Below are 26,089 nucleotides of genomic sequence, written 5' to 3'. Positions count from 1 at the left end.
GGTGTGGTTCAATCCAGAGGGCTCAGGAGTTGTGCTTGAGCTTTGCTGTGCACGTTTTCTGTTTCCTCAAGTTGCAACATGCAGTCTCCCTCCTCCCAGAAAAAGAATGGTTCCTAATCCTAGGAAAGCAATCTCAGCCCAAGTGAAGCTCTGAAGAATTGAGGAACGGGGTCCTCAGAGCCTGGATGGAGATCAGGCCAAATTTTACCCTTGAAAACACTGACGCTTTCTGGAGTAGAAAGTGCATCTTCCCAGCTTCTAATTGCTTTGTCCAACACAAGAATGTAATCTCGTTTGTCAAGTAGTGGCTTTTTCTCTAAGACTCCAGACAACTGAAGCATTGGGAAGGCCAAATGTCCAGCCTGTTTCAATGTGCTAATGAAGTGAGGTAGATATAAAATCCACCATGGCACAACTCCAGAGCTGTGGACAGAGTTACACCACTTTAAAATTTGGCCCGAAGAGCTATTAATTTCACTGCTGGCACTGGGTCTGAGCTCTCTCCTCTTCCCAGGAGTGCCTCACATGTATGTTAAACAGCTGTGGAATACCTGAATGGTCAAAGGATGGTATCTCACCCCACAAAATAATCTGCCTAGATAGCTTTCCAAACCTGCTGTTTAACCCATACTTGCTCATTGTGACCTGGGTCCTTTGCACTCCACTTCTGTGGCTCTTCAAGTGTGTCCTTCATATGTAGGTAGAGTCTGGCCCTCTGGAGCATACGAAGCAAGGCTTTTCACACCAAGAATTGTGCACAGCTAGTTACAGGTGGTACTATTTTATATAGGACCAGGCCCCAAGCCTTCACAATCTGGAGCCTGATGAGCAGATCAGGAGTGTATGACCCAGCTCCCAGAGGAAGCAGAGTGTGGCAGGGGGGGTTGCTGCAATTCAGCTCCCAGAGCCAAGTCACCTGCTGTCTCCTTTGGTGTGTATTTTGCTTGGATTTTGTCAGTTAGCATGGGTCACACTCCTGCTATAGTTTGGCCTGGCATGAGTTGGAGATGGCACCTGTGGTAGGACAGGTTGTAGTTGGGTTCTTTAAATACACTGCTGGGTCTTTGCCAAATGCAGCTGGTGCCACTGAAGTGAAGTGCTTACCACTGAATTCCTGAAGCCGTTAGAGTGAGTGGGTGTGTGAACTTTGTAAGCCTTTCCAGGAAAGTGAGTGCCTGGCAAATAACAGCAAAATTGTGTAGTTTTTCTTGAAGAGGAAGATATTCTTCAAGAACTGTACTATAATTCAGCATAAACAGGCAAAGATTGCACCTTCACAGTGTGCACTCTCTGCTACAACCAGTCTAGCTGCCTGGGTCAACAGTGCAGATGCACTCGTGTAGCACCACCTCGTGTCCATAGTCTATAACATAAACCCATATGTTCTGTTCCTGGTTGTGCTGCTGCATGCCTAATACTGCTACTAAACCAGTTTTGAGTTGGACTTTGATTCTAAACTGTTGCTGTGTTCCTGGGAGAGTAACGAAGTGTCGGAGAGAGTGTGATCTCTCCTGAGCATGATGGATGTAAATCCTGTGTAAGTTTGTACATGTAAAAAAAGCCAAGTCTTTCTTCCTGTCCTCTTAATGGGTGCATTGAAATATCCTTGTAGTGTTGTCCAGTAATAAATATATGCATTGTGACAGGGGGTTTTCTGCTAATGGGAAAATACCTTTGACTGGAAAACAGGTAGGTCTGCTTCTTCAACAGAAAGTAATTTTACTCCTTTTTTTTCTCTGATTAGATCAAGGGCAGAGATAGAACATGAGGCACTTATTGATGGAAATCTTGCAACAGAAGCGAATCTGATTATTTTGGATACACTAGAGATAGTTGTACAGGTAAGGATGATAAGAAAATAGAGATGTAGATGCATTACAGTCACCTGGCCAGGCAGCAGTCTGTTAAACAAAACTGCCCCATTCTAACCGATTTCTCTGGTTCTTCCCTGCTCTGCCTGAAGTCATTAAGTTCCAGGTCAGCCTCCTGTATCCATAGATAATTTGCATGGTGCAGGAGAGCTTCCAGGCTCCTTGGTCTGTGTGCACAGCCCAGCAATTTCCTTGCTCCTCCCTGGCAGGTGAGCGTGAACACATGGCAGTTTAGTCCCCTGCTTTCTGTAGAAGGGAAACCTGGGCCTGGGCTGGAAGCAGGCAGTAGCAGGTTTACCAGACCTGCAGGGAGACCAGGAATCCCAGGGCCTGCACCTGAGTAACCCCCCTAGAGCCCAGCTACAGACTTCCCCTCTGGCAGAACAAGGTCCCAAAAGGTCAGAGCCTCATCGGGTGGGAAGCACCATCATTGCCCCAGCATTACTGCATGGGTCAGGTTTTCATGACCTGAGGGTTGATCCAGAAATGTGACTGTTGTGAAGGCCCAGCTAAGTGGGTAATTTCTCCATGGCAAAAGCTTTTCAGCAGTTACTCTCCTCACACACACACAGGAGGTTCATTTTGCTCATCCAGTTCTTGGTTTCCCTTTGACTGCAGACGGTTTCTGTGACGGAGTCCAAAGAGAGTATCCTCGGCGGGGTGCTGAAGGTGCTTCTGCACAGCATGGCCTGCAACCAAAGTGCACTTTATCTCCAACACTGCTTTGCCACACAGAGGGCTTTGGTTTCAAAGGTGAATTCTCTGCAGATGCTACCCTGTACCCCGAGCAGCACTGATGGGGAGGGGGAGCTATTTTTTTCCCTTTGTATTGGGGTCACATTTATCATTTCATGCAGTATTAATTTTCAGGAAGCACAGTCTGGGGGTGGATAAAACCTGCCTGGTTTTCATGGTCAGTACCTGTATTTATGCACTTGGGGCTTGAGGGCTGCAGACAAAGGTACATACACGCAGCCCGTGTGGTGTGGATTCCTGCTGGCTGGTGTAGGCAACCAGAGGCACCTAGACAGTAGGGAGCACAAAGCTTAGGTGGGATTTAAGCTGTTATGAAATTCACTTAAAATGGATTTGTTTTACTGGGCCAATAGTTTAAAAGATTTCCCAGTTTCAGTAGGTGTACTGGGAAAAGCTCAAAGTTTTAAGCCTGAGTTTTTGGAACTGGTGTAAATCAAGCTAAGGGTGTAGTGGGACAAGTTATGGGGGTAGGTAAAATGAGTTGCCTTTCAGTGCTGACAATGAGTCTGCTTTTGCCTTGCTGGAAAAGTTAAGTGATTCAAATTAGCATAATTCCCCTTGAAACAGCAGGGATTGGACTCCTCTAATGCCAGTGCTTGCTCATTGCTGAGGATTGCCCTGGCCTTTGTGTCCGAGTGCTTGTTCCTGTCTGTCCAAGCACTGATTTTCTCATGTGCTGTTTTTACAGTTCCCAGAGCTGCTGTTCGAAGAGGAGACTGAGCAGTGTGCAGATCTGTGCCTGAGGCTCCTGAGACACTGTAGCAGCAGTATCAGCACCATACGGTCACATGCAAGTGCCTCTCTTTACCTTCTGATGAGGCAAAACTTTGAGATTGGGAACGTGAGTATCCTGCTGCGCTTGATTAGATTTTGTTACATGTCACCTGGCTGGGGACAGAATCATAGAATCACAACGGCACAGGCTTGGGGCAGAGGGGCTGGGAAGCTGCCCAGCAGAGAATGACCTCCTGGTGCTGGTTGACAGCTGGCTAAACATGAGCCAGCAGTGTGCCCAGGTGGCCAAGAAGGCCAGCAGCATCCTGGCCTGCATCAGGAGTAAGCATGGCCAGCAGGAGTAGGGAACTGACTGTCCCCTCTGCTGGGCCCTGGTGAGGCTGCACCTTAAGCACTGTGTGCAGTTCTGGGCCCCTCACTGCAGGAGGGGCTGGAGCGTGTCCAGAGGAGAGCTTCCAAGCAGGTGGAGGGTCTAGAGAAAAGTCCTGTGAGGAGAGGCTGAGGGAACTGGGATTGTTTAGTTTGGAGAAGAGGAGGCTGAGGGGAGACCTCATTGCCCTCTACAACTACCTGAAAGGAGGTTGTACTGCGAGGAGCATTTGCCTCTTCTCCCAAGTGAGTGGAAATGGCCTGAAGTTGTGCGTGGGGAGGCTTAGACTAGACATTAGGAAGAATTCCTTTACTGAAAGAGTAGTCAGGCACTGGCACAGGCTGCCCAGGGAGGTGGTGGAGTCACCAGCCCTGCACGTGTTCAAAAGATGTGTAGATGTGGCACTTCAGGACATGCTCTAGTGGGCACGGTGGGGTTTTTCTGTGATGACAGTTGGACTCAATTATCTTAGAGGTCTCTTCCAATCATGACAATTCCATGAGGAACTCTCCTCTGCCTTGCTTTTGCACACCTCTAGGCAAGAGCAGAAGCAGCCACACAGCCCTTTCTGGGGCTCAGCTGTGTTATTGAGTTAGCAGTGCTGGAATTTTGTTTTCATCCAGCTCTCACTTGCCTCTAATTACATTTTAGTTTGACTCAGCCATGTGCACTTCAAATTGTCAAGAAAATTCCCAGCTTTAGCTCCTTAAGTTGGTATTTTGCAGGTGTAGCTGTGTGCTACAAAGTGCTCCTCCAGACATCTCTGTTTACACTGCTTTGGCTACAGTCCCCCAGGATAAGTAGCAGAAGTGAGGGACCCACTGGTTCACGGCCTGGGGTATTAGTGAACGAGAGCAGCAAGTTACCAGTGACTCCAGTTTTTAAACTAAACTAAACCAAACCAAAAGCAAGTGTTTAGAATTCAGGCTGTGTTCATGAGAGAGAGTTGAGCATCAACCTCTTCAGGGTGCTTGAGAGGAGAGCAGGGAGAAGGAGAGAAACACCTCACTCCCTAGGTGTTTAAGGCCAGGTTGGATGGGGGCTAGTGGGAGGTGTCCCTGCTCGTAGTAGGGGGGTTGGAACCTGATGATTTTTAAGGTCCCTTCCAACCTTCACCGTTCTATGAAAACTGAAACTTCTGCAGGGTAGCCTGGAACTAAATTATGCTGTCATCAGGTTATGAAGTCAGCAGCACCAGAGGTTTATTGTAACCACTGCTCAGTGACAGTCCTTTTCACATAACCTGTGTTCTCTTTTTTGTATCAGGTGTCTGTCAGGAGGAGGGTGCAATAATCAGGGCACTGATGTTGCAGCAGACTGTTGCTGTATCTCCAGGTTGCTGAAATAACAATATCTCTGTTGCAGAACTTTGCCAGAGTGAAAATGCAGGTGACCATGTCTCTCTCATCCCTGGTGGGAACATCCCAAAACTTCAATGAAGAATTTTTGCGACGTTCACTGAAGACTATTTTGACATACGCTGAAGAAGATCTGGAACTTAGGGAGACAACGTTTCCTGATCAGGTAAAGGAAATACCACAAGAGAAGAAATGTGTAGTTCATTAACAGGCTGTGCTTAAACCTCCATCTAGAGCTGGAATTTGCATGCATTCCCTGAGGGAGGGGATAAATCGTCTTAAATCACCTAAGTACAGAAACCCCAGGTCCTTGATTAATTCTGGCAATGAGGTGCAAACACAAAAAGGATCAGAGCAACTGGGGGCCTAGCACAGCAATGTGCAGCTCGATTCCCATTGCCAGTTTATTACAACAGTGCATTTTTTACAGGTCCAGGATCTAGTGTTCAACCTCCATATGATCCTCTCTGACACAGTTAAAATGAAGGAGCACCAGGAAGATCCAGAAATGCTGATTGACCTGATGTACAGGTAGAGTTTACCACCATTGCACTGTAGGGACAGTAGGTGTCAGTACTCCACAGGGTGTTAGAACAAAGCTCTGTACCACTGTGCTTCCTCTGTTTAGAGCATGAGGTATTGTATTCTTGTGATTACTTGGTTTTTATTAGCAATTACTTTGTTTTGAGCTTATTCTTGTTTTAAACTGATTGTCAGGATTCTAATTTCACCTAAACCAAACACAACTACATGCTGTTTGATTTTGGACTCAAATTTTTTCATATTTGAGCCCTTACAGACTCATTTTTGGAGTAGTTCCAGGTCTTGGTGCTCATGGACCAATATGTACCTGTCTATTGTGTTTTGAGTGTGGTGTTGATAGGTTTTGTTTGGCATTTATTTAGCTTCTCTTGGATAAAAGTAGGTTCCATTCCCCAGCAGTCTCTTAACAATCTCATCTTCCACCTGAGTAAAGACAACTCTCCCTGCTTGCATCAGGGAAAATTGAAGGATCTTCCAGGACCAGCTTGCACAAGAGGCTTCTTGTTGGTTGTACATATAATGGTCTCCATAATCAAAAGATGTTAAGATCTCAGCTACCAAATTCTATGATGTTGCCTGCAAAAATGGTCCTGAAAGCTTCTTAGAAGGTGGCAGAGATTTTGTCATAAGGAACCAGGCAGGTCTGGTTGTCTGCTCTGATTATCCCACACCTTTGGCTTATTACTGGTCTCCAAGAGAAGTATGAGCTTTGGTCAAGAGCTTCAGCAGTCACCCATAGAATATTTCTGCCATCTGGGGGTAGCTGCAGTTGCTTGCCCACCACCAACTGCCTCAGAAATCTTTAAAGTAATGCTGGATAACTATCCAATATATGTATAGCTTCTTATCTCTGGACACCCTCACACTCAGGACGGTTGTTATTTAAACAGAAGAAGTGAAGTACTAATCAGAGAGGTTTTCTTTTCAATTAGGATTGCAAAGGGCTATCAGAATTCCCCTGACCTGCGCCTGACGTGGCTGCAGAACATGGCTGGGAAGCACTCCGAGAGGAGCAATCACGCCGAGTCAGCCCAGTGCCTGGTCCACTCTGCAGCCTTGGTGGCTGAGTATCTAAGCATGCTGGAAGACAGAAAATACCTCCCTGTAGGGTGTGTTACATTTCAGGTAGGGATTATCCTCTGTGATGTATTTTTGGGCTTTGTCATCTGCTGCTGTGATATCGAGTGTCTCCATGTGCCAGGTGTTGCTGTGCCCACCTACTCACATTGCACTTCTCTGTTCTTGCATCACAGTAACTTCTGAAAGTCTTAATTGTGATTGAAGACTGGCTTGGTTCCCAAAGTCTTTACATCCATAATACTGAGTGAATATTGGATATGAGGAAAAATTTCTTTATTGAAAGAGGAGTCAAGCATTGGAACAGGCTGCCCAGGGCAGTGGTGGAGTCACCATCCCTGGAGGTGTTCAGAAAACCTGTAGACGTGGCACTTCAGGACGTGGTTTAGTTGGCATGGTGGTGTTGGGGTAACAGTTGGACTTGATCTTAGAGGTCTTTTCCAACCTTAACAATCCTATGATCTATAAATCCATCTCTTTTTATTTCTTCATTTAATTCCTGGGTTTTACCCTCTTCAATCTAACCATTTTGTAGTGGGTGAAGCTGATGAAAGTGGTTCCTGTGACTACTAGCTTACACAGGGCAACACTGAGTAGAGCAAACAAGCACATACTTAGTTTGGAATGTGCAGGTACTCTAGTCCAGTTAGTTTAAGCATATGCTGAAGTACTCTGCTGGTTCAGAAGGGAATTAAACAAACTGCATGTGAAAGTTACCTCTTTAAAAATTTCAGGAATTGATTGAAAATCAGCTGGCTTTCCAAGTGTTGGGAGTTTTGAATGTTATTTAAATTGAGTAAAAATATTTTATCTACATTGTATCTCCTTAGAACATATCTTCTAATGTTTTGGAAGAATCAGCAGTTTCTGATGATGTTGTATCACCAGATGAAGAAGGTATCTGTTCTGGAAAGTATTTTACAGAAGCTGGTCTGGTGGGATTGCTGGAACAGGCTGCAGCATCTTTCTCCATGGTAGAAGACTTCAATTTCATTACCTATCTTCTTCAGCAATCTTACTCTGCTGGGCAATATAAAGGAAAATGTTTTCTCTATGAGACTGTATAATTCTGTTGTGAGCACTTCGTTTGCATGAAGCATTGAGGGTTTTAGTTGTTTGAGACAGCTCAGTTTGCCCTCTGGAGTAAACTGCAGAGAACAGGATCTGGGACCAAGAGTTGGATGTAGAAATCACTTAGTTTGAAGACACACTAAATAGAACGAGCTGGTGCCCTTAGCTTCCAGATTTCATTCCCATAGATTTGGTTAGGATCTCTTTAATTTGTTGTGCTCTTGTGCATATATCCACCCAAAATACCCCAGTTTTGATTCTGTTAATGATCTCATTTATTAGTAGCAATGTGTAATGCAATAAGCTCTTGATTCCAGAGGTGACTGAGGATTTTATTGCATTGATGTATGGGCATATTTTAAGAAAAGGTGGTGATTTTATCACAGTGCCACCTTTTAGTTTTGCAGGTTTATAATGTAAATGCTGGTAGTATGTATCATTCTTGCTGTTGATGTGATAGAGCAAAATCTGATGGACCTTATTTTTGTAGGCTGGCATGTATGAAGCAGTTAATGAGGTTTACAAAGTCCTTATTCCTATTCATGAAGCTAATAGAGATGCCAAGAAGCTGTCTACTATTCATGGTAAACTCCAAGAAGCATTCAGCAAGATTGTTCACCAGGTAATGATTTGAATTTTCAGCTGCAATGTGAATTGTGAAGAAACTTCAGCTGCTCAGTGCAAATAGAAACTACCTGTTAAGGAAAAAATACTTAAATCAGATTACACAAGAATTGGGGGATGGTGATCCACAGTAAATGCAAGGGTCACTAACAGGTCTCTCTGGGTATTCAATATGAGATAACATCACATACCGAGTTTTATTGTAACTTCAGAAATATCCAAGAGTTAAAAATTCCAATCCTCTGTCAGTTGATGATCCTTTAAGATCTTATTTTAACTTGAGTTCTGCATGCTGGGAAAACCTACTGTATTTTGCCTTTAGCCTGGTAGGTAACGTTGGGAAATGTTGGGGATTTATTTGCCTGTTCATATGGTGGATAAATACTAGAAGGAGCCTTTCTGTATGTAGACGGTGCAGAACCCACCAGTGTAGGTGCTGAGCATTTGACAAGAGACGTGAGAAGTTACCAACCCTCACAAAGCTCAGCCAACCTCAGCTAAGCAGAAGAAAAGAGCACTTGGCAGCTCTTAAGAGCACGTGTTACCTCCTCGGAGAGGCCAGCTGGGTGCTGCTGCCTTTCTGTCAGGGGAGGCAGGCACTCTGCAGAGCCTCCTCCAGTACATGCCAGTGCTACTCTGAGCCCCCCAACCAGCTTTCTGGTCATGGGCTGCTGGGTACATCATCTGTTCCCTGGTGTGGTCACCCTTATGCTGCCATCAGCTCCTCTGGAGGTGTTGGTAAGTGCATCGATTCCATAGGACCCAGCTGAGGGTTTGGTGGTTTCCTCCCTGTTCTGGCCTTGCCAGATTCCTGAGGTTAAATTACCCAGTAGGGGTCAATCATTGAGTGACATTCTGGGCCAGAGAAGACTGGTTTGGATGCATGATGACATACAATCCTTGAAACCACTTCAGGTTTGTGATACCTTACATTGATGGTCATGTTTTGGCCTGTGAAACTTTTTTTTTTGGTTTCTGTGACATGCGATTTTTACTTTTTATTACACAGAGTACTGGCTGGGAGGTAGGTAACTCCATCTTAGTTAGTAAAGAACACTAATAGATTTTTTCAGATGACTCACGCCAATGCTTGCCCACATGTGCTAGTTGTGGGTATTTCTGTTGCTGTCTGCTGTTAAAACAATTCATTAACCAAAGAAATACCAATAAACTGATTGTGGTTCTAGTAGGAAATTCTTCATAAGAAGCTGTAGGTAGTGCATGGATGCTGACGTGTTCCACTAATGAGGTTCTTTGGTGAATGAGCCACTGTATCATCACTAGTTTGTTTTTATAATTTGTTTATTCTTTCCATCAGCATTGACATGGAATATCATCCCTTCATACCATATTTTCACCCCACCCACAGGGGTCGATTTAAGCAATAATGCTCAGAGGTACTGAACCACAAACCTGGTTTACTGCCTGTGCAGAACATATCTCAGAGAATAGGCTGCTTCATTCTGTCCATTTAAGAACAATCAATTTTTTATGTAGCTGTTCATCTGGCAGTAAAATAGATCGGTTGTGTTAACTGGAGTCAGTTTTGCTGCTTTCATTTGTGTAGAGGCTGTTGGCTCACATTTCTACAACATACACCATGAGAACCACACGTGTGGATTAAAAAGAGGCAAAGCAGTTGGCTTCATCCACAGTCACACACAGCACAGAGCGTTGGGTAACTGAGGCCCTGGACCAGTAGACAAAATGGGTATATGAGCCTTGAGAAGTCTCAGAAGACATTTTAAATGTTTTGGGAGTATGATGTGACATTACCTGCTTAGTCTTCAGCTGTCCAGTTAACCTCTGCTTTTCTGTGAATCAGGCAGCTCAGTGTGGGCCATCTCACTCCATCTTTCCACCACAGGAGAGCATTTAACCCCACACTTCCCAAACTGGGGCCAGACACCAAGTTCTTTCGCATTGTGTGCCACAAAGAATTTGGGCTGATGATGTCTTAATGTCAGTTTTCATTCCAGCCTAGCAGGAAATAAAATTCAGTATCTTAAAAGTCACCCCAGACACTGGAGGGCTGGCCCTGTGAATGGTTTGCTTGTTCTGTGAAAAGTCCTGGCGGATGAGGCAGCACAGAGCACATGTGGTAGGAGTGCAAACGATCTGTGTTAAAAAGCCAACAAACACAAAGGCCTGTGAGCATCTATTTGGAATAGTCTGCCCCTAAATCGACCCCTGAAGAAAATCCTGTCATTGGTTATGGTTCTAACATCACTCAGTCATGTTTTACTGCATGGTAAAAGACACCCATGGTTTCTGTTCTCGTCTGTCATCGTGCTCCTTCATTGCCACACTTTTCCTGACCCTTGTGCTTTGTAGCTTTCAAATTTGTTGCATGTTTTGCCCTTTTCCCTTATTTTAAATACCTTAATTGATGCTCACCCTTTTTTATTTTAAAATTTATTTGCTGCCAATTTGCTGCTTGTTTGTTTTTTGGAATTTCCCTAATTAAATACTTTCTGTTTTCTCCTCTGTCGCCCTGGTTGCTGACCCTCCTCCCCACTCTTACTATTGTCTGTTGTGGTAAGTTCCTACTTGTGGAAATTTTTTTCCCCCTCCCTTTCTTCCCCCCCTCCCTTTTTGTTTTTTGTTTTACACTGTGGAAACCCCAATTCCATTTTACCAAAGAGCTATGCCAACAGCAGGACCCCCCCTCATGTCCCAAGGAAAGCAGTGTTGCCAGCTGCAAGCTCTGAAGTATCCTGAGTCTGGCACCAACACATCTCTGAGACCTGCTTAAACATTCCAAGTGGTGGGTTTTTTGGCCTGTATGTTTCTTCATTAAATAAATGTCAAATTAATTATTTTTGTTTACTCTCAGTTAAGGAAGCTGTTAGGAAAAATCTTTTTCATGCTATGCCATGAGAATTTAAAAATGCTTTTTGAAGTAAGCAGGATGAGGTTGCCATGGAATAGCAGGACTCCAGGAGCTGCTACTTTCAAAAAAATCAGTATTGGAAGACTTGTAATAGTTGGCAACACTGCAAAGGACCAGGGGTTAAAACTGAGCAAAAAAATAACATTGCTCAGTTTGATAAAGATGGTTGGGCTTTGCATTCTGCACAAGGAGTTACTTTTATTCCTATGTACTTTGGCCTTCAGGCACCTGCTGCTGTGTTGGTCTTGGTGAGGAAAGCAGAGTTGCTCTCATGTCTGATTTTTGCAATGTTGTTGGCAAAGCTTTTTGTGTGTGTGCAAGAGATAACTCTAAAACTTTATTCCCAGCAATTTTGAGAGGTGTTTACCATGCATAATAACAAATCATGAACCTTCATAAATCATGATGGCTGTTATCTGCTCTGCCAGTTCTGTAATGGCTATTCAGTGTTCACCTTCATTCTCTTCTCCTCCCAAAGACCTATTATTTTTCATAAAATAATAGGAGATAAAATGCTTTTAATAATTTCTCCCTCATATCTGCATTTTTAGCTCTTTTCAGAAACAAGACCATGGAGTATTTTTAAGTGTTTTTTTATTTGTTCTCAGTACTCTGATTAGGTAGACTTTGGTATTGTCTAAATTTCAATTCAAGGAGCCTCATACAGAGCCACTCCCTATTCTTAATGCCAGGCAAGCAATTGAGTTGTCCTGATCTCAGGGAGCCTGGTGGTTGCTGAATGTGAGGATCCTTAAGATAGATGAGTTTCAGCAGTTGGATTTATGAGGAACAGCCAGTGCAGCTGGTCTCCATGATGAAGCAAGTACCTAAGTTGGGGGCTCTGAATCTCACCAGGCTTTCCCGCTTCTACCACTCCTGGGGCTTCCCAGTGCCCCATTATTCTTGTTTTATACATCTAGCAAAACCCACCAGAACTTGTTAGTTGATGCTGATCAACAGACAGCATTTTCTCCTCACTCTTACAGCAACCTAAATTAATGTTGCCTGCAACAAATAGCTGTCTGGGCAGATGTCCATGTGGCAGATACCTTGTAGGGACCAGGTTCTGCAGATGCTTCATACCCTGAAAGTCACTTGCCAAGACTTGAATTAGAAGAGCTCCTCCATCTCAGGGACCTGCTCTGTGCCAGTGGGTTGAGGCAGGGTCCCACCATCTTCCACGTGGAGTATGCCCAGGCCCTGTGTAAGGTTTAGGGAGATGTTTCATATGGCTGTTCCCCTTGGGCAGATGTGATGCTACCTTGGGAAGTGCTTAGAGAAAGGAGCCCTGGAATCACAGTCTTCTGCTTGTAACATTGAGATTAAGTTTTAAAACATGAGCACAGGAAGCTGGAAATGCTGGGTATTGAGGGACTTCAGCATGGGTGATATAATCCAAAGTGGTGGCTTTGAAAAGGTGGTCATGAGTAAATTAAGGGTTTATTAGGCTGCTCATTCCTGTATGGGTCCAAAGGGATGGACACAGAAGAAAGATGGGGAGACCAGATGTTGCCAGATGGTACTTCCAGGAAACCAGTAATAGCTTTGCAGCTGGGGTCACACCCTGGGATGGCTGTGGTGTGACAAAACCCTGTTGTCTGAGCTGGCGGGTGGAGCTGGATAAAAGCTCCTCTCTGAAGGTTGGATGCTTGGAGAGATGGGCCAGAGCAGGACTCCAAGGAGCTGCCTGTGCCACAGATGAGCAGTGTGGTGGGACTCCATGTTTTCTTAAGTTGGAGAATGTGACTACGCTCTTGCCAGAGCAGAGCTGATGAGTTTTTGTATCTGTCCATGTCCCACAGCAAAGCTGAGATGTGGCCTGCATGTATTCAGCAAGGCTGCTGCTGGCCACTTCAGGCTTCACATCCAGTCCAGAGCTGGGCACTGGGGAGCTTTGCCCCCCTGAAGGCGCTTGGGGTGAGCAGCAGCCAAGGAGGCAACGCTGCATCCTGGCTGTGCCTCTGAAGCTGAGCCATGCCTGGGCAGCTCCAATGGGATGCCCCAGTTCCCTCCAGGCCAGGAGAAAGTGGTAGCTTGCCATGACAGTGCTCTTTCCACTCTCTGGAGTTTACCCAAAAGGTTTTTTTACTTTTAGTTTGGGTTATTTATCCCTTTGCCTTCCATAGGTCGTGGTGACCATCACCACAAGAGATCAGGTTTACTACAGCAAAACACTGAAAAATAACTACACAGCAGCCAGGACATCTGTAGGTGCTGGTTGAAACCAAACACTAGCCCAGATTCAGAAACACTGAGCCTTATAAACTACGTCACACTTTCTCATGAGAGTAAAGGTGAACATTTTAGAGTTTCTTGCTGAAAGGCATTTCTGGTTTGTGCATGCAGCCTGAGTTTTTTTTAACAAAACCAAAGGTGTGATTTCTTTTTAAAGCATTTTTCTTCTCTCTCTCTTTCTCTTAACCAGATCTCCTTTGTTACTTTCCCAGCAAAAATCTTTCTTGTTTCTCTACTTCTATTGCATTTCTGGGCCAAATTCACCACTGGCTGAAATAGAAACAGGTACATGATAGACTGGATTGCATCTGCTTTCACCAGGAGTGACTTTGGCCCTCTGTACTAGACATTAGTTACTAGAAGAGAACTTAACACCTTCCAGGCAACATGCTATTTAAAAAGCAGTCGTGTGTGTGTGTGTGAGTGAACTGGACATTGACTTCAGCCCAAGCCTGCAATTACTTGAGAGTGGATTATGTGGGTAATTTTCAGGGGTGTCTGTGTGCAGCATCCTCCCTGTGTGCTGCAGGCTCTCACCAGCTGGGCTTCCCTGTGCCTACAGGCTACAGACCAGGCTAAGGGAACTGCAGAGCTCTTGAAGAGCCTGAAATAATTACCCAAATGAAGAGACTTGCCTTTGACTGCTCCTCAGAGACATCCAACCCTCCCTGGACTCCTTGCGGGGTGGGAAAAGTCATTGCAGGGTTGGGCTAATGGTCGTAACTGAACCATATAATTTCATGTTGATTTATAATTCCATTGTGGTGTTTGATGCTAAATGCATTCTTGCTGAGTTCCAGGTGTGTTTTTCTTTCCCTTCTTTCTTTCTGTTTTTTTTTTTATTCCTTGTTTTTTAATTTCTTTCTTATTTTGCATAACTTCAGGAGCCTGCCTGCAGCCATGCTCAAGGGTGTGCACGTCTCCACACTGAAATAACCTTTTGTTTCTCCAAACCTAGGATGGAAAGAGGATGTTTGGCACCTACTTCCGGGTTGGTTTTTATGGAACTAAATTTGGAGACCTGGATGAGCAAGAGTTTGTTTACAAGGAACCTGCCATAACCAAGTTAGCTGAAATTTCCCATAGGCTGGAGGTGAGATAATTGTGGCTGGACCTCAAACCCCGTCTGTGAGTTGCAGTTTAGTTATTGTGCATCGGGTATTTAGGAGCTGTGTTGCCAAATTAGAGGAAGTGGTGGGAATGGAAATCCTTGGGTAGAACCAGTGCTGTGTCTCTTGGAGCCTGCAGCAAGGCTGAGCTTGCAGAAACACTCGCTTGGCTTAAAGAGTTTGCAGAGCCCTGTGCAGTGACCCAGAACCTGATGTCTTCTGTCCTCTTGGTGGTGTCACCTCTGCAGAAGGTGGGAGGAATGCAGGGAGAGGAGTCCCACAGGTTTTCCCTGGTCTTCCCCTGGTGGCCTGCTATGATCATGCAGGAGTTTGTGGCACATTGTGCTGTGTTTGTGTTTCTCTTCAGCTGCCTGGTGTCACTGGGATGACCTGGGCTTGAAAAATGGTTGGAATGCCTGTCAGGATCTGAATTCCAGAAAGTATTTGGTTTTGTTGTCATTTTGTTGCCTTCATGTCATGTTCCTGTCTCCTAGAGACTGAACAGCCTAAGGTGGCTGAATTTCAAAGCCTCTCAAGTGGGACATGACAGGTCTGAAGTTTGTTTCAGCCACGAACAAGCAAAGGCAACTTTGATTAATCTAACTGGGGCTTGGATGCAGCTCCAGGTTCCACCCAGCAATCATCTCTACCATGTCATGGTTAGTCTGACCTGGTTGTGTGCCAGCTAACCTGTGTCCAGATAATGCCTTAGCACAGTCTGGGGGACAGCAGGGGTCAGAGACCATTCCCAGTAAGCACTGGGTGGATAAAGCCATCCCCAGTGGGACAGAAGAGCAGCGTGGCTCTGGGCTGTCCCGGGTTTCTTGTTTGTAGGGCCAGAGGGCAGACCTGGCCCTGATCTATTTGCTAGAACAGATCTGATATCACGTTGTTGCTCACAACAATGCAGCTGCTGAAAGCTGTGGCCTTGTCTGAGGTTTAAGCCCATGGAACTGAGCTCAGAATCCAGCCATTCGGCGGGCCCAGCAAAGCTGTACTGGGATGTGGCACCTGATTTCCAGGCAGGTCCCGTGTTGACTCTGGTTTTCAGTTGAGCTCCCAGACACACAGAGAGCTGAAAGGCCTTGTTCAGAGCCAGGCAGCGTGTGGTGGTTGGAAGGCTCCCGAGTTCTCCTGCCTTCCAGGGCCTTAGGCTTGTTTTTTCCTGTTGTCCCTGGTATGCGACTGATTTAATCCTCCTGGGTTCAGCAGATCCCATTCAGCCCCAGCACAGCCACTGTTGGAGGCACGTGGTGCTTCACCTCCCCTGAATATGCCTTTGTCCTTCCAACCCCCATCTCTGGTGTCTGCATTTCATACAATCATAGAATGGCTTGGATGGGAGGGGAGCTTACAGATCATCTAGATCCAACTCCTCTGCATGGGCAGGGACATTTCCCACTAGATCAGGTTGCTCAGAGCCTCATCCAACCTGGCCTTGAGCACTTCCAGGGATGAGGCTTCCACAACTTCCCTGGACAAGCTGTTCCAGTGTCTCACCACACTGATTGTGTGGTGTCTCCTAATGTCTAATCTAAATCTCCCCTCTTCCAGTTTTAATCCCTTACCCCTTGTCCTCTCACTACAAGCCCTTGTAAAAAGTCCCTCCCCAGCTTTCCTGGAGCCCCTTCAGGTACTGGAAGGCTGTTACGTGCTCTCCCTGGAGCCTTCTCTTCTCCAGGCTGATGGTTTCTTTCAATGCTTTGCTTGATTGTAGGGATTTTACGGAGAACGGTTTGGTGAAGATGTGCTTGAAGTGATAAAGGACTCAAACCCAGTGGACAAATGTAAACTAGATCCTAACAAGGTAAGAGCCCAAGTACTGGTTTAGAAGAACTGCTCCTGAATGCATGCAAAGGCAGTGGAACAGACCCTGCCCTGAATCTCACCAAGCAGACAATGAAGTCCATGTACAGAGCTTCTTGTGGCTGCTCAGGATGAGAGCTGGGGAAAACCATCCCAGCAAGGGGAAGGTTCTGATCCTTGCCCTTGCAGGGGTTGGTGGGAAGGAGGCAAGAGGACAAGCAGAGGCCTTGGCTGCATTTTGCCTTTCTCTGGAGCCCTCACTGTGCACCCCTGGGTTCCTCCCTGCAGGCCTACATCCAGATCACCTACGTGGAGCCCTACTTTGACACGTATGAGATGAAGGACAGGATCACCTACTTCGACAAGAACTACAACCTGCGGCGCTTCATGTACTGCACGCCCTTCACGCTGGACGGCCGCGCCCACGGGGAGCTGCACGAGCAGTTCAAGCGCAAAACCATCCTCACCACGTCCCACGCTTTCCCTTACATCAAAACCAGGATCAATGTCATCCACAAAGAGGAGGTGAGGCCTTGGGGGCTTCCTGTGCTTGAAGGGAAGGATTAGGCAGGACTGAGGGAAGGGGTTGTTGCCAAAACTCGTAGAATCACAGAATGGTGAAGGTTGGAAGGGACCTTGAAGATCATCAGGTTCCAACCCTCCTGCCATGAGCAGGGACACCCCACACCAGACCAGGCTGCACAAGCCTCATCCAACCTGGCCTTGAACACTTCCAGGGATGGGGCAGCCACAGCCTCCCTGGGCAACCCATTCCAGCACCTTCCTACCCTCATGGTGAAGAATTTCTTCCTGATGTCTAACCTAAATCTCCCGTCTTTCAGTTTAAAACCATGACCCCAATGACCCCTTGTTCTATCACTGCCCTCTCTGGTGAAAAGTCTCTCCCCATCATGCATAATGTGCTGCTGTGTGTAGGTTGATAGCACAGTCGTGTCCCCTCACACCATCACATTAAGACAGATGCACCCTCCTTGTCACTTGTCACCTTTCCTCTCCCTGGTAAAGGTGCAGACATTGAGCAGAGAGCATGAGGAGGCAGCACCAGCAGGAGCTGCTAGGGTTGTCCACTGCAGGGGCCGTGCATGAGCCCCCTGGATTTTGACTTTTTGTTTCTATTGAACTTTTTCCTGTTCCTATGAGGGGGAAAAAAAAAAAAAAAAAAAAAAAAAAAAAAACCACATTTCCAATATAAAAATGCATTCTTCTTTCTATGAAAAATGCATTTTCCTGTAAGGCAGGGAACCTGCAGGTGTTTAGGGACTGACATAGGGCTGTAACCATGGGTAGGTGGTTGCAGTGACCACAAAGGGACATGAGTCTGACTCCTCCAAAGCAATCTCTCTTGAGTACCCAGATGTAGAAACACATTTAAAAATCGAACTTGCTCATGATGTTTCTAAACCAAGACTGTCAGGATGTGTTGTTAAAGCCCTTCTGTCCAGACTCTCAGTCCTATTGGTGTCCTTCACCACCAAAGTGATTTTGGTGTTTCTGAAAGTCTGTGTCTGGTTGGCAGTCTCAGTCATAACAAGTGTCCTCTGTTCTGGCTACTTAGATCATTTTGACACCCATTGAAGTTGCCATAGAGGACATGCAGAAGAAAACACAGGAATTAGCTTTTGCAACCCACCAAGACCCTGCGGACCCAAAGATGCTGCAGATGGTGCTGCAAGGATCAGTAGGTACCACAGTGAATCAGGTGAGGATCACTATCTGATCTGGAGATACTGGGGTAGTTCCTGTCAGTGCAGTGGATGCTCAGTGTTGGGCCTCATTTCTGAATTAACTTGGGAGTTTTGCCCTGTTTAATCTGTGGGATGTGTGTAAAGTCACTGGTGGGTCTAGACCAGCTACTCTAAGTGACTCTGCCATTTGAGCAAGAGTCCTGAAAATACAATTAGATCTGGAAAGTGCCTGGGAAGAGACAGCTCTCCTTTCCCAGTTACCTGCTCCTTCCTGGCATTCCTAGTTGTTTCTCCCTGTTTCTCCTTCTCCCTTAAAAATAATAAAAAATGTTGTATTATTTTCCCTTTGGTTAGCCAGGCTCTGGTGGGTGGAAGCAGAATTATGTTCTGCAGTGGTTTTTGAAGAACTAGTGAATGGAGAAAAACTGAGGAAAAACTGAGGCAGTATGAGTAAAGCTCTACTAATGCAGAAGCTGGAAAATAATCAGCTGGAGTTTCAAGTTCTGGGTTGAGTTTGCAGTGCTGGCAAGCACTTCATTGGTTCCGTCTGCATTGTTTAAACTTTGTCTTAGTTTTGAGTTGAGCAAACTTAGTCAAGAGTCCTTATATGAGAAAACAAATGTAGAATGTGTATTTTCTCATACTCTTTTCCAAAAGCAGAGTTTTGTTTAAAAAAAAGAAAAAAAAAAAAAAAGAAAAAAAAGAGATTCAGTTGTCATGGTTTATGATTCTTCAAGATGGATGCATTCTGTAAGGAATTGTTGCATTTTATGCATGTTTCTGTGTGCAAGAAGTTTCTCCAGTGATTGGATGTGGCAGATGGTTCTGAGAAACTTACTTTTTGCTCTTCTGCTCCTAAAGGGACCATTAGAAGTTGCACAGGTTTTCTTGTCTGAAATACCCAATGATCCAAAGCTCTTCAGACATCATAACAAGCTGCGACTCTGTTTCAAGGACTTCACAAAGAGGTACGGAGAGTTGTCTTCAACTGCCTGACAGATGTGGTTATTGCTGCCACATCAGACAGGAGCATGTGCAGTAACACGGGGAGTATCCAGAGAGGATATTCATGTCCTAACTCCATCTGTCCCATTCCCATATGCAGCTTATTCCTCAGCTGGTTCCCTGTTTCTCTGGTGCTGCAGGTCCATGACTTTAGTCAGGTCGAATGGCTGAAGTCGTTTGGCTTTGCTGTTTAGCAGGAGTGAATTAGTGATCATAGTTCAGCTGTGAGCAAGTGTTCCTGTTTCAGAAAACACAACTGGCCACGCTGGCACAGATGAACTCACAGCTTGGCAAGGTCAGGAGAAACTGCTGAGCTGGCCAGGAGATTTAATTTCCTTCTGAAGTGAATTTCTCCAGACGCACTGAGAGTGTGCTGGCAGAATTCTCTCAAGAAATGTGCTGGCTGCTCAGCTTCCCTGTTGAGCAATGCAAACTACAGTCTCAGTCCAGCACGTTTACAAGCAACAAGGAATAAAAAAACAAATAATAAAAAAAAATTTGAAATAAAAATGTTCCAAGCAAGTAGACCTATATCAGTGTATATGCAATAAACAGCACTTATGATACAGTTCTTTTCATACTCTTTGTTGAAATTACATCTTTGCAAGTGGAAGAGTTCCTGATGAACATCTCATAGTCTGCTATTTATTAATCTTTCCTGGGGAGAGCAGTAGATCTATCTATCTTTCAGTCCTCTTGGACTGGAAGTGGCTGTGCAGAGATCAGTTTTTCATTTCTCTTCAGAGGGGATAAACTGGAGAGCAAATTAAAATGAAAAAGGAGTTGTCACTCTGGAAGTGAAATGGAAATTGGAAATACGACACCTGCTCCTTTCCCATGGACATGGAGCAGTTTAGCTGGCTGAGTCTATTACCCACAAGACAAGCCAGAGGAAGATATTATGTGTCATCCCAAAGGAACAGAATGAATTTTTTGTACAGTTAGATTAACAAGTCTGTAGCAAGCAGGTCCTTTTTTATGTCTCCGAGGTTCACGGGTTTTGTACTCTAGATGCGAAGATGCTCTGCGGAAGAACAAGAGCCTGATTGGGCCAGACCAGAAGGAGTATCAGAGAGAGCTTGAAAGGAATTATCACCGGCTCAAGGAAGCTCTCCAGCCTCTGATAAACAGGAAGATCCCACAGCTGTACAAGGCAGTGCTGCCAGCCACTTGCCACAGGTGGATATTTGATTTTCCTCTTTCAGCAGAGATAAGGAGGGTGTAAAACTGGGGACCGGGGTGCCTGATCTTCCTGCTGAGCCCGTGACACCTGTTTTTCAATGATGACTCTGGCTGAGTCCCTCCCCTTCCCCTCTGTCCTGACTCAGAGCACATCCCCTTCCCATCACTTAGAGTAGGTGGTGTTTGCAGTTTGTTCCTGATCTGTTGGTTTTTTTTTTCTCATCCTACATCCCATTCTTTTTAGATTCAAAACCACCCTCAGCATAGCAGGACTTTGCCACTTGTTTGTTCCCAATAAAACTGGGATGAGGAGCTCCAGGGACTGGCAGGGTGGAAAAAGAGTTAGTGTCTTCCATGCTGGAAGACTGCTAAGCTGGAGTCTGGGCTTTTTCTTTGTCTGCAGTGAGGCTGAACATGGGAGCCCCACTGGGAACATGCTTTTAACAACAGATTCTTTAGGAGGTTTGTGTGAATGTGGGCTTTGTGTCCATGCTATTGGTTTAGGACAAAACAGCCCTGGTTTGGAACATCTCCTCATGTAAGTGTTGTTCAGAGATAAATAGAAATGGGGAACATAAAAAAATGTTGTGAAAAGAGAGACTCTGCAAAATGACATTATAAAAAGAGTGAGGAGAAGGAGGCAGTGAGTGTTCACAGCTGTGCTCAGAGATGGTTCCATAGCTGGTTTTGATGTATTTTTCTGCCTGCTGAATGCTGCAGGGGAGGTGGCTTTGCCTCATTACCCAGGTTCATGATGTTTAAAGCTCTCCCCAGACTCCTCACCATGTGTCTCTGCTGGAGTTGATTTTCACTAGCTGGGGGTGGTGGAAGTTCCAGTGCTTCTTCCCTGCCTGGGTGGGTGCTCAAAAGCACTTTAGTCAGGGTAATTATTTTCTAATCTTGTGAAATTCAGCCAGTGCAGGGAGTCTAGTACAGGTATCCCAGACAAATCCCACTTAGAGATTTATTTAAAGGCTTAAATAAGATGTAGTGCAGATGGTTTGTGCTGAGAAAGTTGGGGCTGTTCAGCCTGGAGAAGAGAAGGCTCCAAGGAGACCTTAGAGCACCTTCCTACAGGAAAGCTGGGGAGGGGCTTGTTACAAGGGCTTGTAGAGAGAGGACAGTGGGTAGTGGTTTTAAACTGGAAGAGGGAAGATTTAGGTTAGACATTAGGAAGAAACTCTTTAGTGTGAGGGGGGGTGAGACCCTGGCCTAGGCTGCCCAGAGAAGCTGTGGCTGCCCCATCCCTGGCAGTGTTGAAGGGCAGGTTGGATGGGGCTTGGAGCAACCTGGGCTGGTGGGAGGTGTCCCTGCCCATGCAGGGGGGTTGGAACTAGATGATCTTTAAGGTCCCTTCCAACCCAAACCAGTCTATGATTCCAAGATGCTCTGCACGCACAGGAATTAAACTTCTGTCAGCTCTCATGTCAGCAAACTCTGGGCAGTTCAATGATCCCAGATACAGACCCAGAACCAATTCATTTGAAAAATACTGAGTTAATTTTGGTGGACTTATTGTTTGTAGTAGCCAGCTGTAGAAAATACTGGAAATCAAGTACAGAATCATTCATCTGACAAGGCTTCTTATTGCATTGTGGAAAATATGAGCTCATCATTGTATTTTCTCTCCCTCAGAGACTCCTTCAGCAGGATGAGCCTTCGCAAAATGGATATCTAAACAAGTTAAAAAACCAAAATTAAAAACAAACAAACAAAAAAGCACTTAAAATTAAGGTTTTGAAAAGAAAGAGCCTTGTTATCAGCGCTGGGAATCAAAGAAGTTTTATTGTGAAATAAAACTTGGACTTCATCCTGGACATCCCACACACCTCTTCCTCCATCAAAGTGTTCAGTGGCCAAAAATCATTCTGAATTGTCAAATGTAGACTTCTCAATGTTTGAAAAGAAATCATGGCAGTGCTATCCAGAGTATTGGTGATAAGCTGTAAACTTCCCTGTTTTTTAAGGCATTTTTATGACTCAAAGGTACACTAAGCTCATTTACCTTTATTTATAGCATTACCTAATGTTAAATTTATTTACTTTTAGTTCATATATTTAATTTATATTAGGACCATACGCAAATGCATTTTTGAAGTTTTTAATGTAGTGATGATGGTTATTTTGATGGTACTATTAAATATGTGAATGTTTACACTTTAATTCCCTGTGCATTGGACTTCAGAGCTCACCGTCCTTGGGGAAAAAAGGTTCAGAGAAAGGTAAGTCTTACAGTGACACTTCTTAACCAAGTGGTGATTTTTTTACTATCCTTGTCCTTTTTCCTTTGTAACTCTGAATGCAGATTGCTGCAGAGAAAAATAATTCCATCTGTAGCCAGCAAAAGAGTTGAGGCACACCTTAATTTACCACTTTACCTCCTTCAGTGCCAGTGAAGCAGAGCTGGAGCACGACTGCTGTGTGTACACTTGTCATTCCCACCAGCTGGGAAGTCCAAACAGCAGTTACCAGACCTTCAGTTCAGCTTAGCAGTGTCCCTGCAGGCAGACTGCTTTTTTGTGCCCCTTTTTCAATTTAAAAACTGATTTCACAGGGATAAAGAACATCAAATGGTACCACAGTTTAAGTCAAAAGCTTACATAAATAGCTTTTTTTTTTCATTGTTATTTATATTAAAGAAAAACATCTGTTTTTCAGCAGTTATTTTGATGGCTAACACAGGACTGGAAGGAAACAGATCTGGACCTGAGTGCTAAACTCCTTTATCTAGTCTGTTACGTTTTTTCTCTCTGTATTCAACAAGGTCCCTTGGAAGAGGTGGTAGGTGATTAAACACAAGCTTATTCTCTCTCTGTAAATACCTAAATGTGCCTCCATACACATATATATATAAAAACAAATTTTATAAACGTACTTTTTAATATATATATAAAGAAAAAGAAGTTATACACAAGCTTTTAAGACAGCAAATAACCATATATTATAACTTCCAGTTTGTGAACATTTGACTTTTGAAACCTGAACAGATTTTAACCTTCACTTCTAACAAACATCCACTTTCCTGCATGTGAGAAGGTGCTGGAGGGTGGGGGGTATTTCTTTGGGCTTTACCCCCTTCTCTTTTTAGCACCTGTAGCTGCAGCAAGTGTCCCCCCCTTTCTGCATCAACAGGGAGGGTTGAGGGTGGGTCTTTTTTTATTCTTGATGCTTACTTGAGGTTATTGCTGGCTGGTGGCAGGATGAGGGCACTCCTGCTGAGCAGGGTTTGGAAGGTGCCGTGGTCACCACTGGCTGTGGGTGCAGGTCCTGCCCCAGTGGGTTGGCACCTAGTGGGACAGATGGCACTGGGCAAGGTGCTGCAGGGCAAGCTGTCTTGGCCAAGGGGTGTCCTTGGGAATGGAGAGCAGCACTGCCAATTTTTATTTCTTCTCCAGTGCTGTTTTGGTCCAGTCTTTTTCCATAAGCGCAGAGCTCTTCTTGGTGCTGCTCCCTGACCCGTTCAAAGGGGGAACGTTGAATGAATTTGAATGGAATTTTTGAATTTTGAATGAATTCAAATTACACCAGGGAGTTGACAAGGCTTTGGAAGCTGTGTGGGATTTGTGAACCTTCCTAATGGAAAATATGAAGGAAGGAGAGGGTAGCTTTGCAAGAGATTTATATTAAGAGGCGTGTAAAATATTTACAGAGTAAAAAAGGGGGAAAGAAATCCCCATAGCCATGAAAGAGTGAAACCTCAATTTCCAGTAGTCCTTGTATATTGTGTCTTCAGCTAGGAGAGCAACTATTTTATTCTGTATTTTGAACAAATATCCTTTGATGTTATTGGATGGCCCCATGTCAGCATAAATCTGACCAGTTTATCAGTAGATAAGGCTCAAAAGTTGTGTAAAACCCAAGTGCAGTAAGATGGAAAGCAAAGATTGGGCAGCCACCTTTTATTTTCCATTGCAGCAAACTACAAGCCCTGTGCAATACAGGCCCTTAGGAGCTGGGGCAAGTGCTTTACTTGAGTAAATCTCAAAAAAACCGACCCCCCAGTCTCTGTCTTTATGCCAAAGGAGTGTTTTTTCCTTTAGCATATTCCAGTTGATTGTTTTTGCTGTTCAGCTGCCTGCAAAGGTTTCTTTTAAGCTGTGTAGTATGATGGAAGACAGCTGGGTCTAGCCACTACTTTGTTGAATATAACAGTATTTTGTTTCCTTGGATCATTTCCTGCTCCTGCAATCGAATGAAAAAGATAAGTCCTGGATCAAGTCTGGAAAAATAAACTTTAATTTGCAGGCTGAAATGCAGCAAGCCCCATACTGCAGGCAGTTAAAAATAATAGCATTCTGTAATGTGACTTGGCTACCCTTGCAAGGTAAGATCAGTAATTTTTTTTTTAACATGGCTATTTCTTGGTTTAGACTATGAAATTTTTTATTATGGTGACAATGCTTTGGAAGAGTCTTAGTATTTGTAATCCCAGACTTTTCTTTGTAGAAAGGTAATGACTACAAGCATCTGTTCAGCATGAGTTTATAAGCAACTCTATTACACTGTTTTCTATGAACAGTCCAAGCTTTCTAGACTGGAATACATTTTATTAGTACATCATCATCTAGGATATACTGCAAAATCAACAGAGGGCCACCATAACATGGAAAATACCATAAAGGTCTTTTTCATGAGCTACCTCAGTGTTCATATTACATTATAATAAAAGATTGTAAAAAAGTATTGCAGAATAAACTAGGCAGAGGTTTCTAGGGCTTCTCCTGTAAAAAAGTTGAATTTGTATTTGAAAACTTTTAAATATATCCAGAAAACAAAGGCATACTCACACTCATCTGTGTATCTTCATGTCATTCCATCCATCCTAGGGCAGCAGATGTTAACACATCCAATTGTGTGTCATCTTTTTAAAATCTTGAATTGTTTGCAGTTTATAGGAGTCACCTTAACATTTTAGCATCTAACAAGATTATTTAGGATTTTAATCTCTCAGTATTTAGTGCCAAACAATTTATTTTTACAATCTTAGTTTCCCTTTCCCCTTGCCTCTGAACCTTATCTCCAGTCAAGTGCCTTCAAATAAGGATATGCTGTATAAGAACCAGTTAAAAAAAGAGAATGTTATTTTTTAAAGCTCTGTAAGTTTTCTATCTCTGGAAGACAGGTAATTTCCCAACCTTTTTTAACAGTGCCCAGCCACTTTCACTTTCCACCTTTCCCTCTCCAACCACAAAAACTCTGATCTAGTCATCTCAGATGCGTATCATTATTTTTTTTTTATTTCATATATACAATCTTAACAAAGCATCAAAGCCAAATGATTTCCTTTCCCCACATGTCAGTGAGCTCCAAGTACAAAGGAACTGTTATAAGATCACTGCTAAGTTCCAAATCCACCCAAACAGATATGTATGTTAGAGGACTTTACTCTTGAAAGTACGAAATTATTTTCATTACACACTCCCCCTTGTTTTGAAGTATTTGTCACACCTATTTACACTTTCCCCATTTAACACCTATGCAACAAGATACAAATTAGACCATTCAAACATGTCTAGTAAGTTCATTTCCTTCCAAACACACTAAACAAGGTTACAAGACCCTTTTCTTGTGCTTCAAGTTGCACCGAGCAGTATAGAACTGGATAAGGAGAATAAACCACATCAATTACCCAAAGACTAAATATGAAGCATTACTTCCCAAGTTACAAAAATACACAACTTCTGATGAAATTTGCTAGTTAATATACATTTACTCCAGAAGATGAATACAAATAAACTTTATTTAAAA

At 44.2% G+C, this 26,089-nt stretch overlaps 1 protein-coding gene across 15 annotated transcripts in view; it reads left to right on the top strand.

The window, feature by feature from the left end:
* DOCK7 (dedicator of cytokinesis 7) overlaps positions 1-22,504 on the top strand; it is a 100,948-nt gene extending 78,444 nt beyond the window's left edge. For 9 of the 15 annotated variants that reach the window (XM_051624492.1, XM_051624489.1, XM_051624487.1 and 6 more), the window contains 16 exons: positions 1,745-1,841; positions 2,490-2,624; positions 3,316-3,468; positions 5,098-5,256; positions 5,521-5,621; positions 6,566-6,758; positions 7,541-7,684; positions 8,272-8,403; positions 9,415-9,429; positions 14,501-14,626; positions 16,360-16,449; positions 16,737-16,973; positions 18,025-18,168; positions 19,016-19,122; positions 20,171-20,338; positions 21,977-22,504. In XM_051624492.1, coding sequence (XP_051480452.1) covers positions 1,745-1,841; positions 2,490-2,624; positions 3,316-3,468; positions 5,098-5,256; positions 5,521-5,621; positions 6,566-6,758; positions 7,541-7,684; positions 8,272-8,403; positions 9,415-9,429; positions 14,501-14,626; positions 16,360-16,449; positions 16,737-16,973; positions 18,025-18,168; positions 19,016-19,122; positions 20,171-20,338; positions 21,977-22,019 — 2,044 coding nt within the window. In that variant the 3' untranslated portion in view covers positions 22,020-22,504. Of the gene's footprint in view, positions 1-1,744; positions 1,842-2,489; positions 2,625-3,315; positions 3,469-5,097; positions 5,257-5,520; positions 5,622-6,565; positions 6,759-7,540; positions 7,685-8,271; positions 8,404-9,414; positions 9,430-10,948; positions 13,819-14,491; positions 14,627-16,359; positions 16,450-16,736; positions 16,974-18,024; positions 18,169-19,015; positions 19,123-20,170; positions 20,339-21,976 lie in introns of those variants that run through there. The other 6 variants (XM_051624493.1, XM_051624488.1, XM_051624484.1 and 3 more) reach the window with 2 other exon arrangements.
* The last annotated feature ends 3,585 nt before the right edge of the window (positions 22,505-26,089 follow it).

Source organism: Apus apus, chromosome 7 (genome assembly GCF_020740795.1).
Source record: "Apus apus isolate bApuApu2 chromosome 7, bApuApu2.pri.cur, whole genome shotgun sequence".
NCBI classification, from domain to species: Eukaryota; Metazoa; Chordata; class Aves; order Apodiformes; family Apodidae; genus Apus; species Apus apus.
Note: the sequence above shows the minus strand (reverse complement) of the source record. Positions and strands in the feature narration are given on the sequence as shown.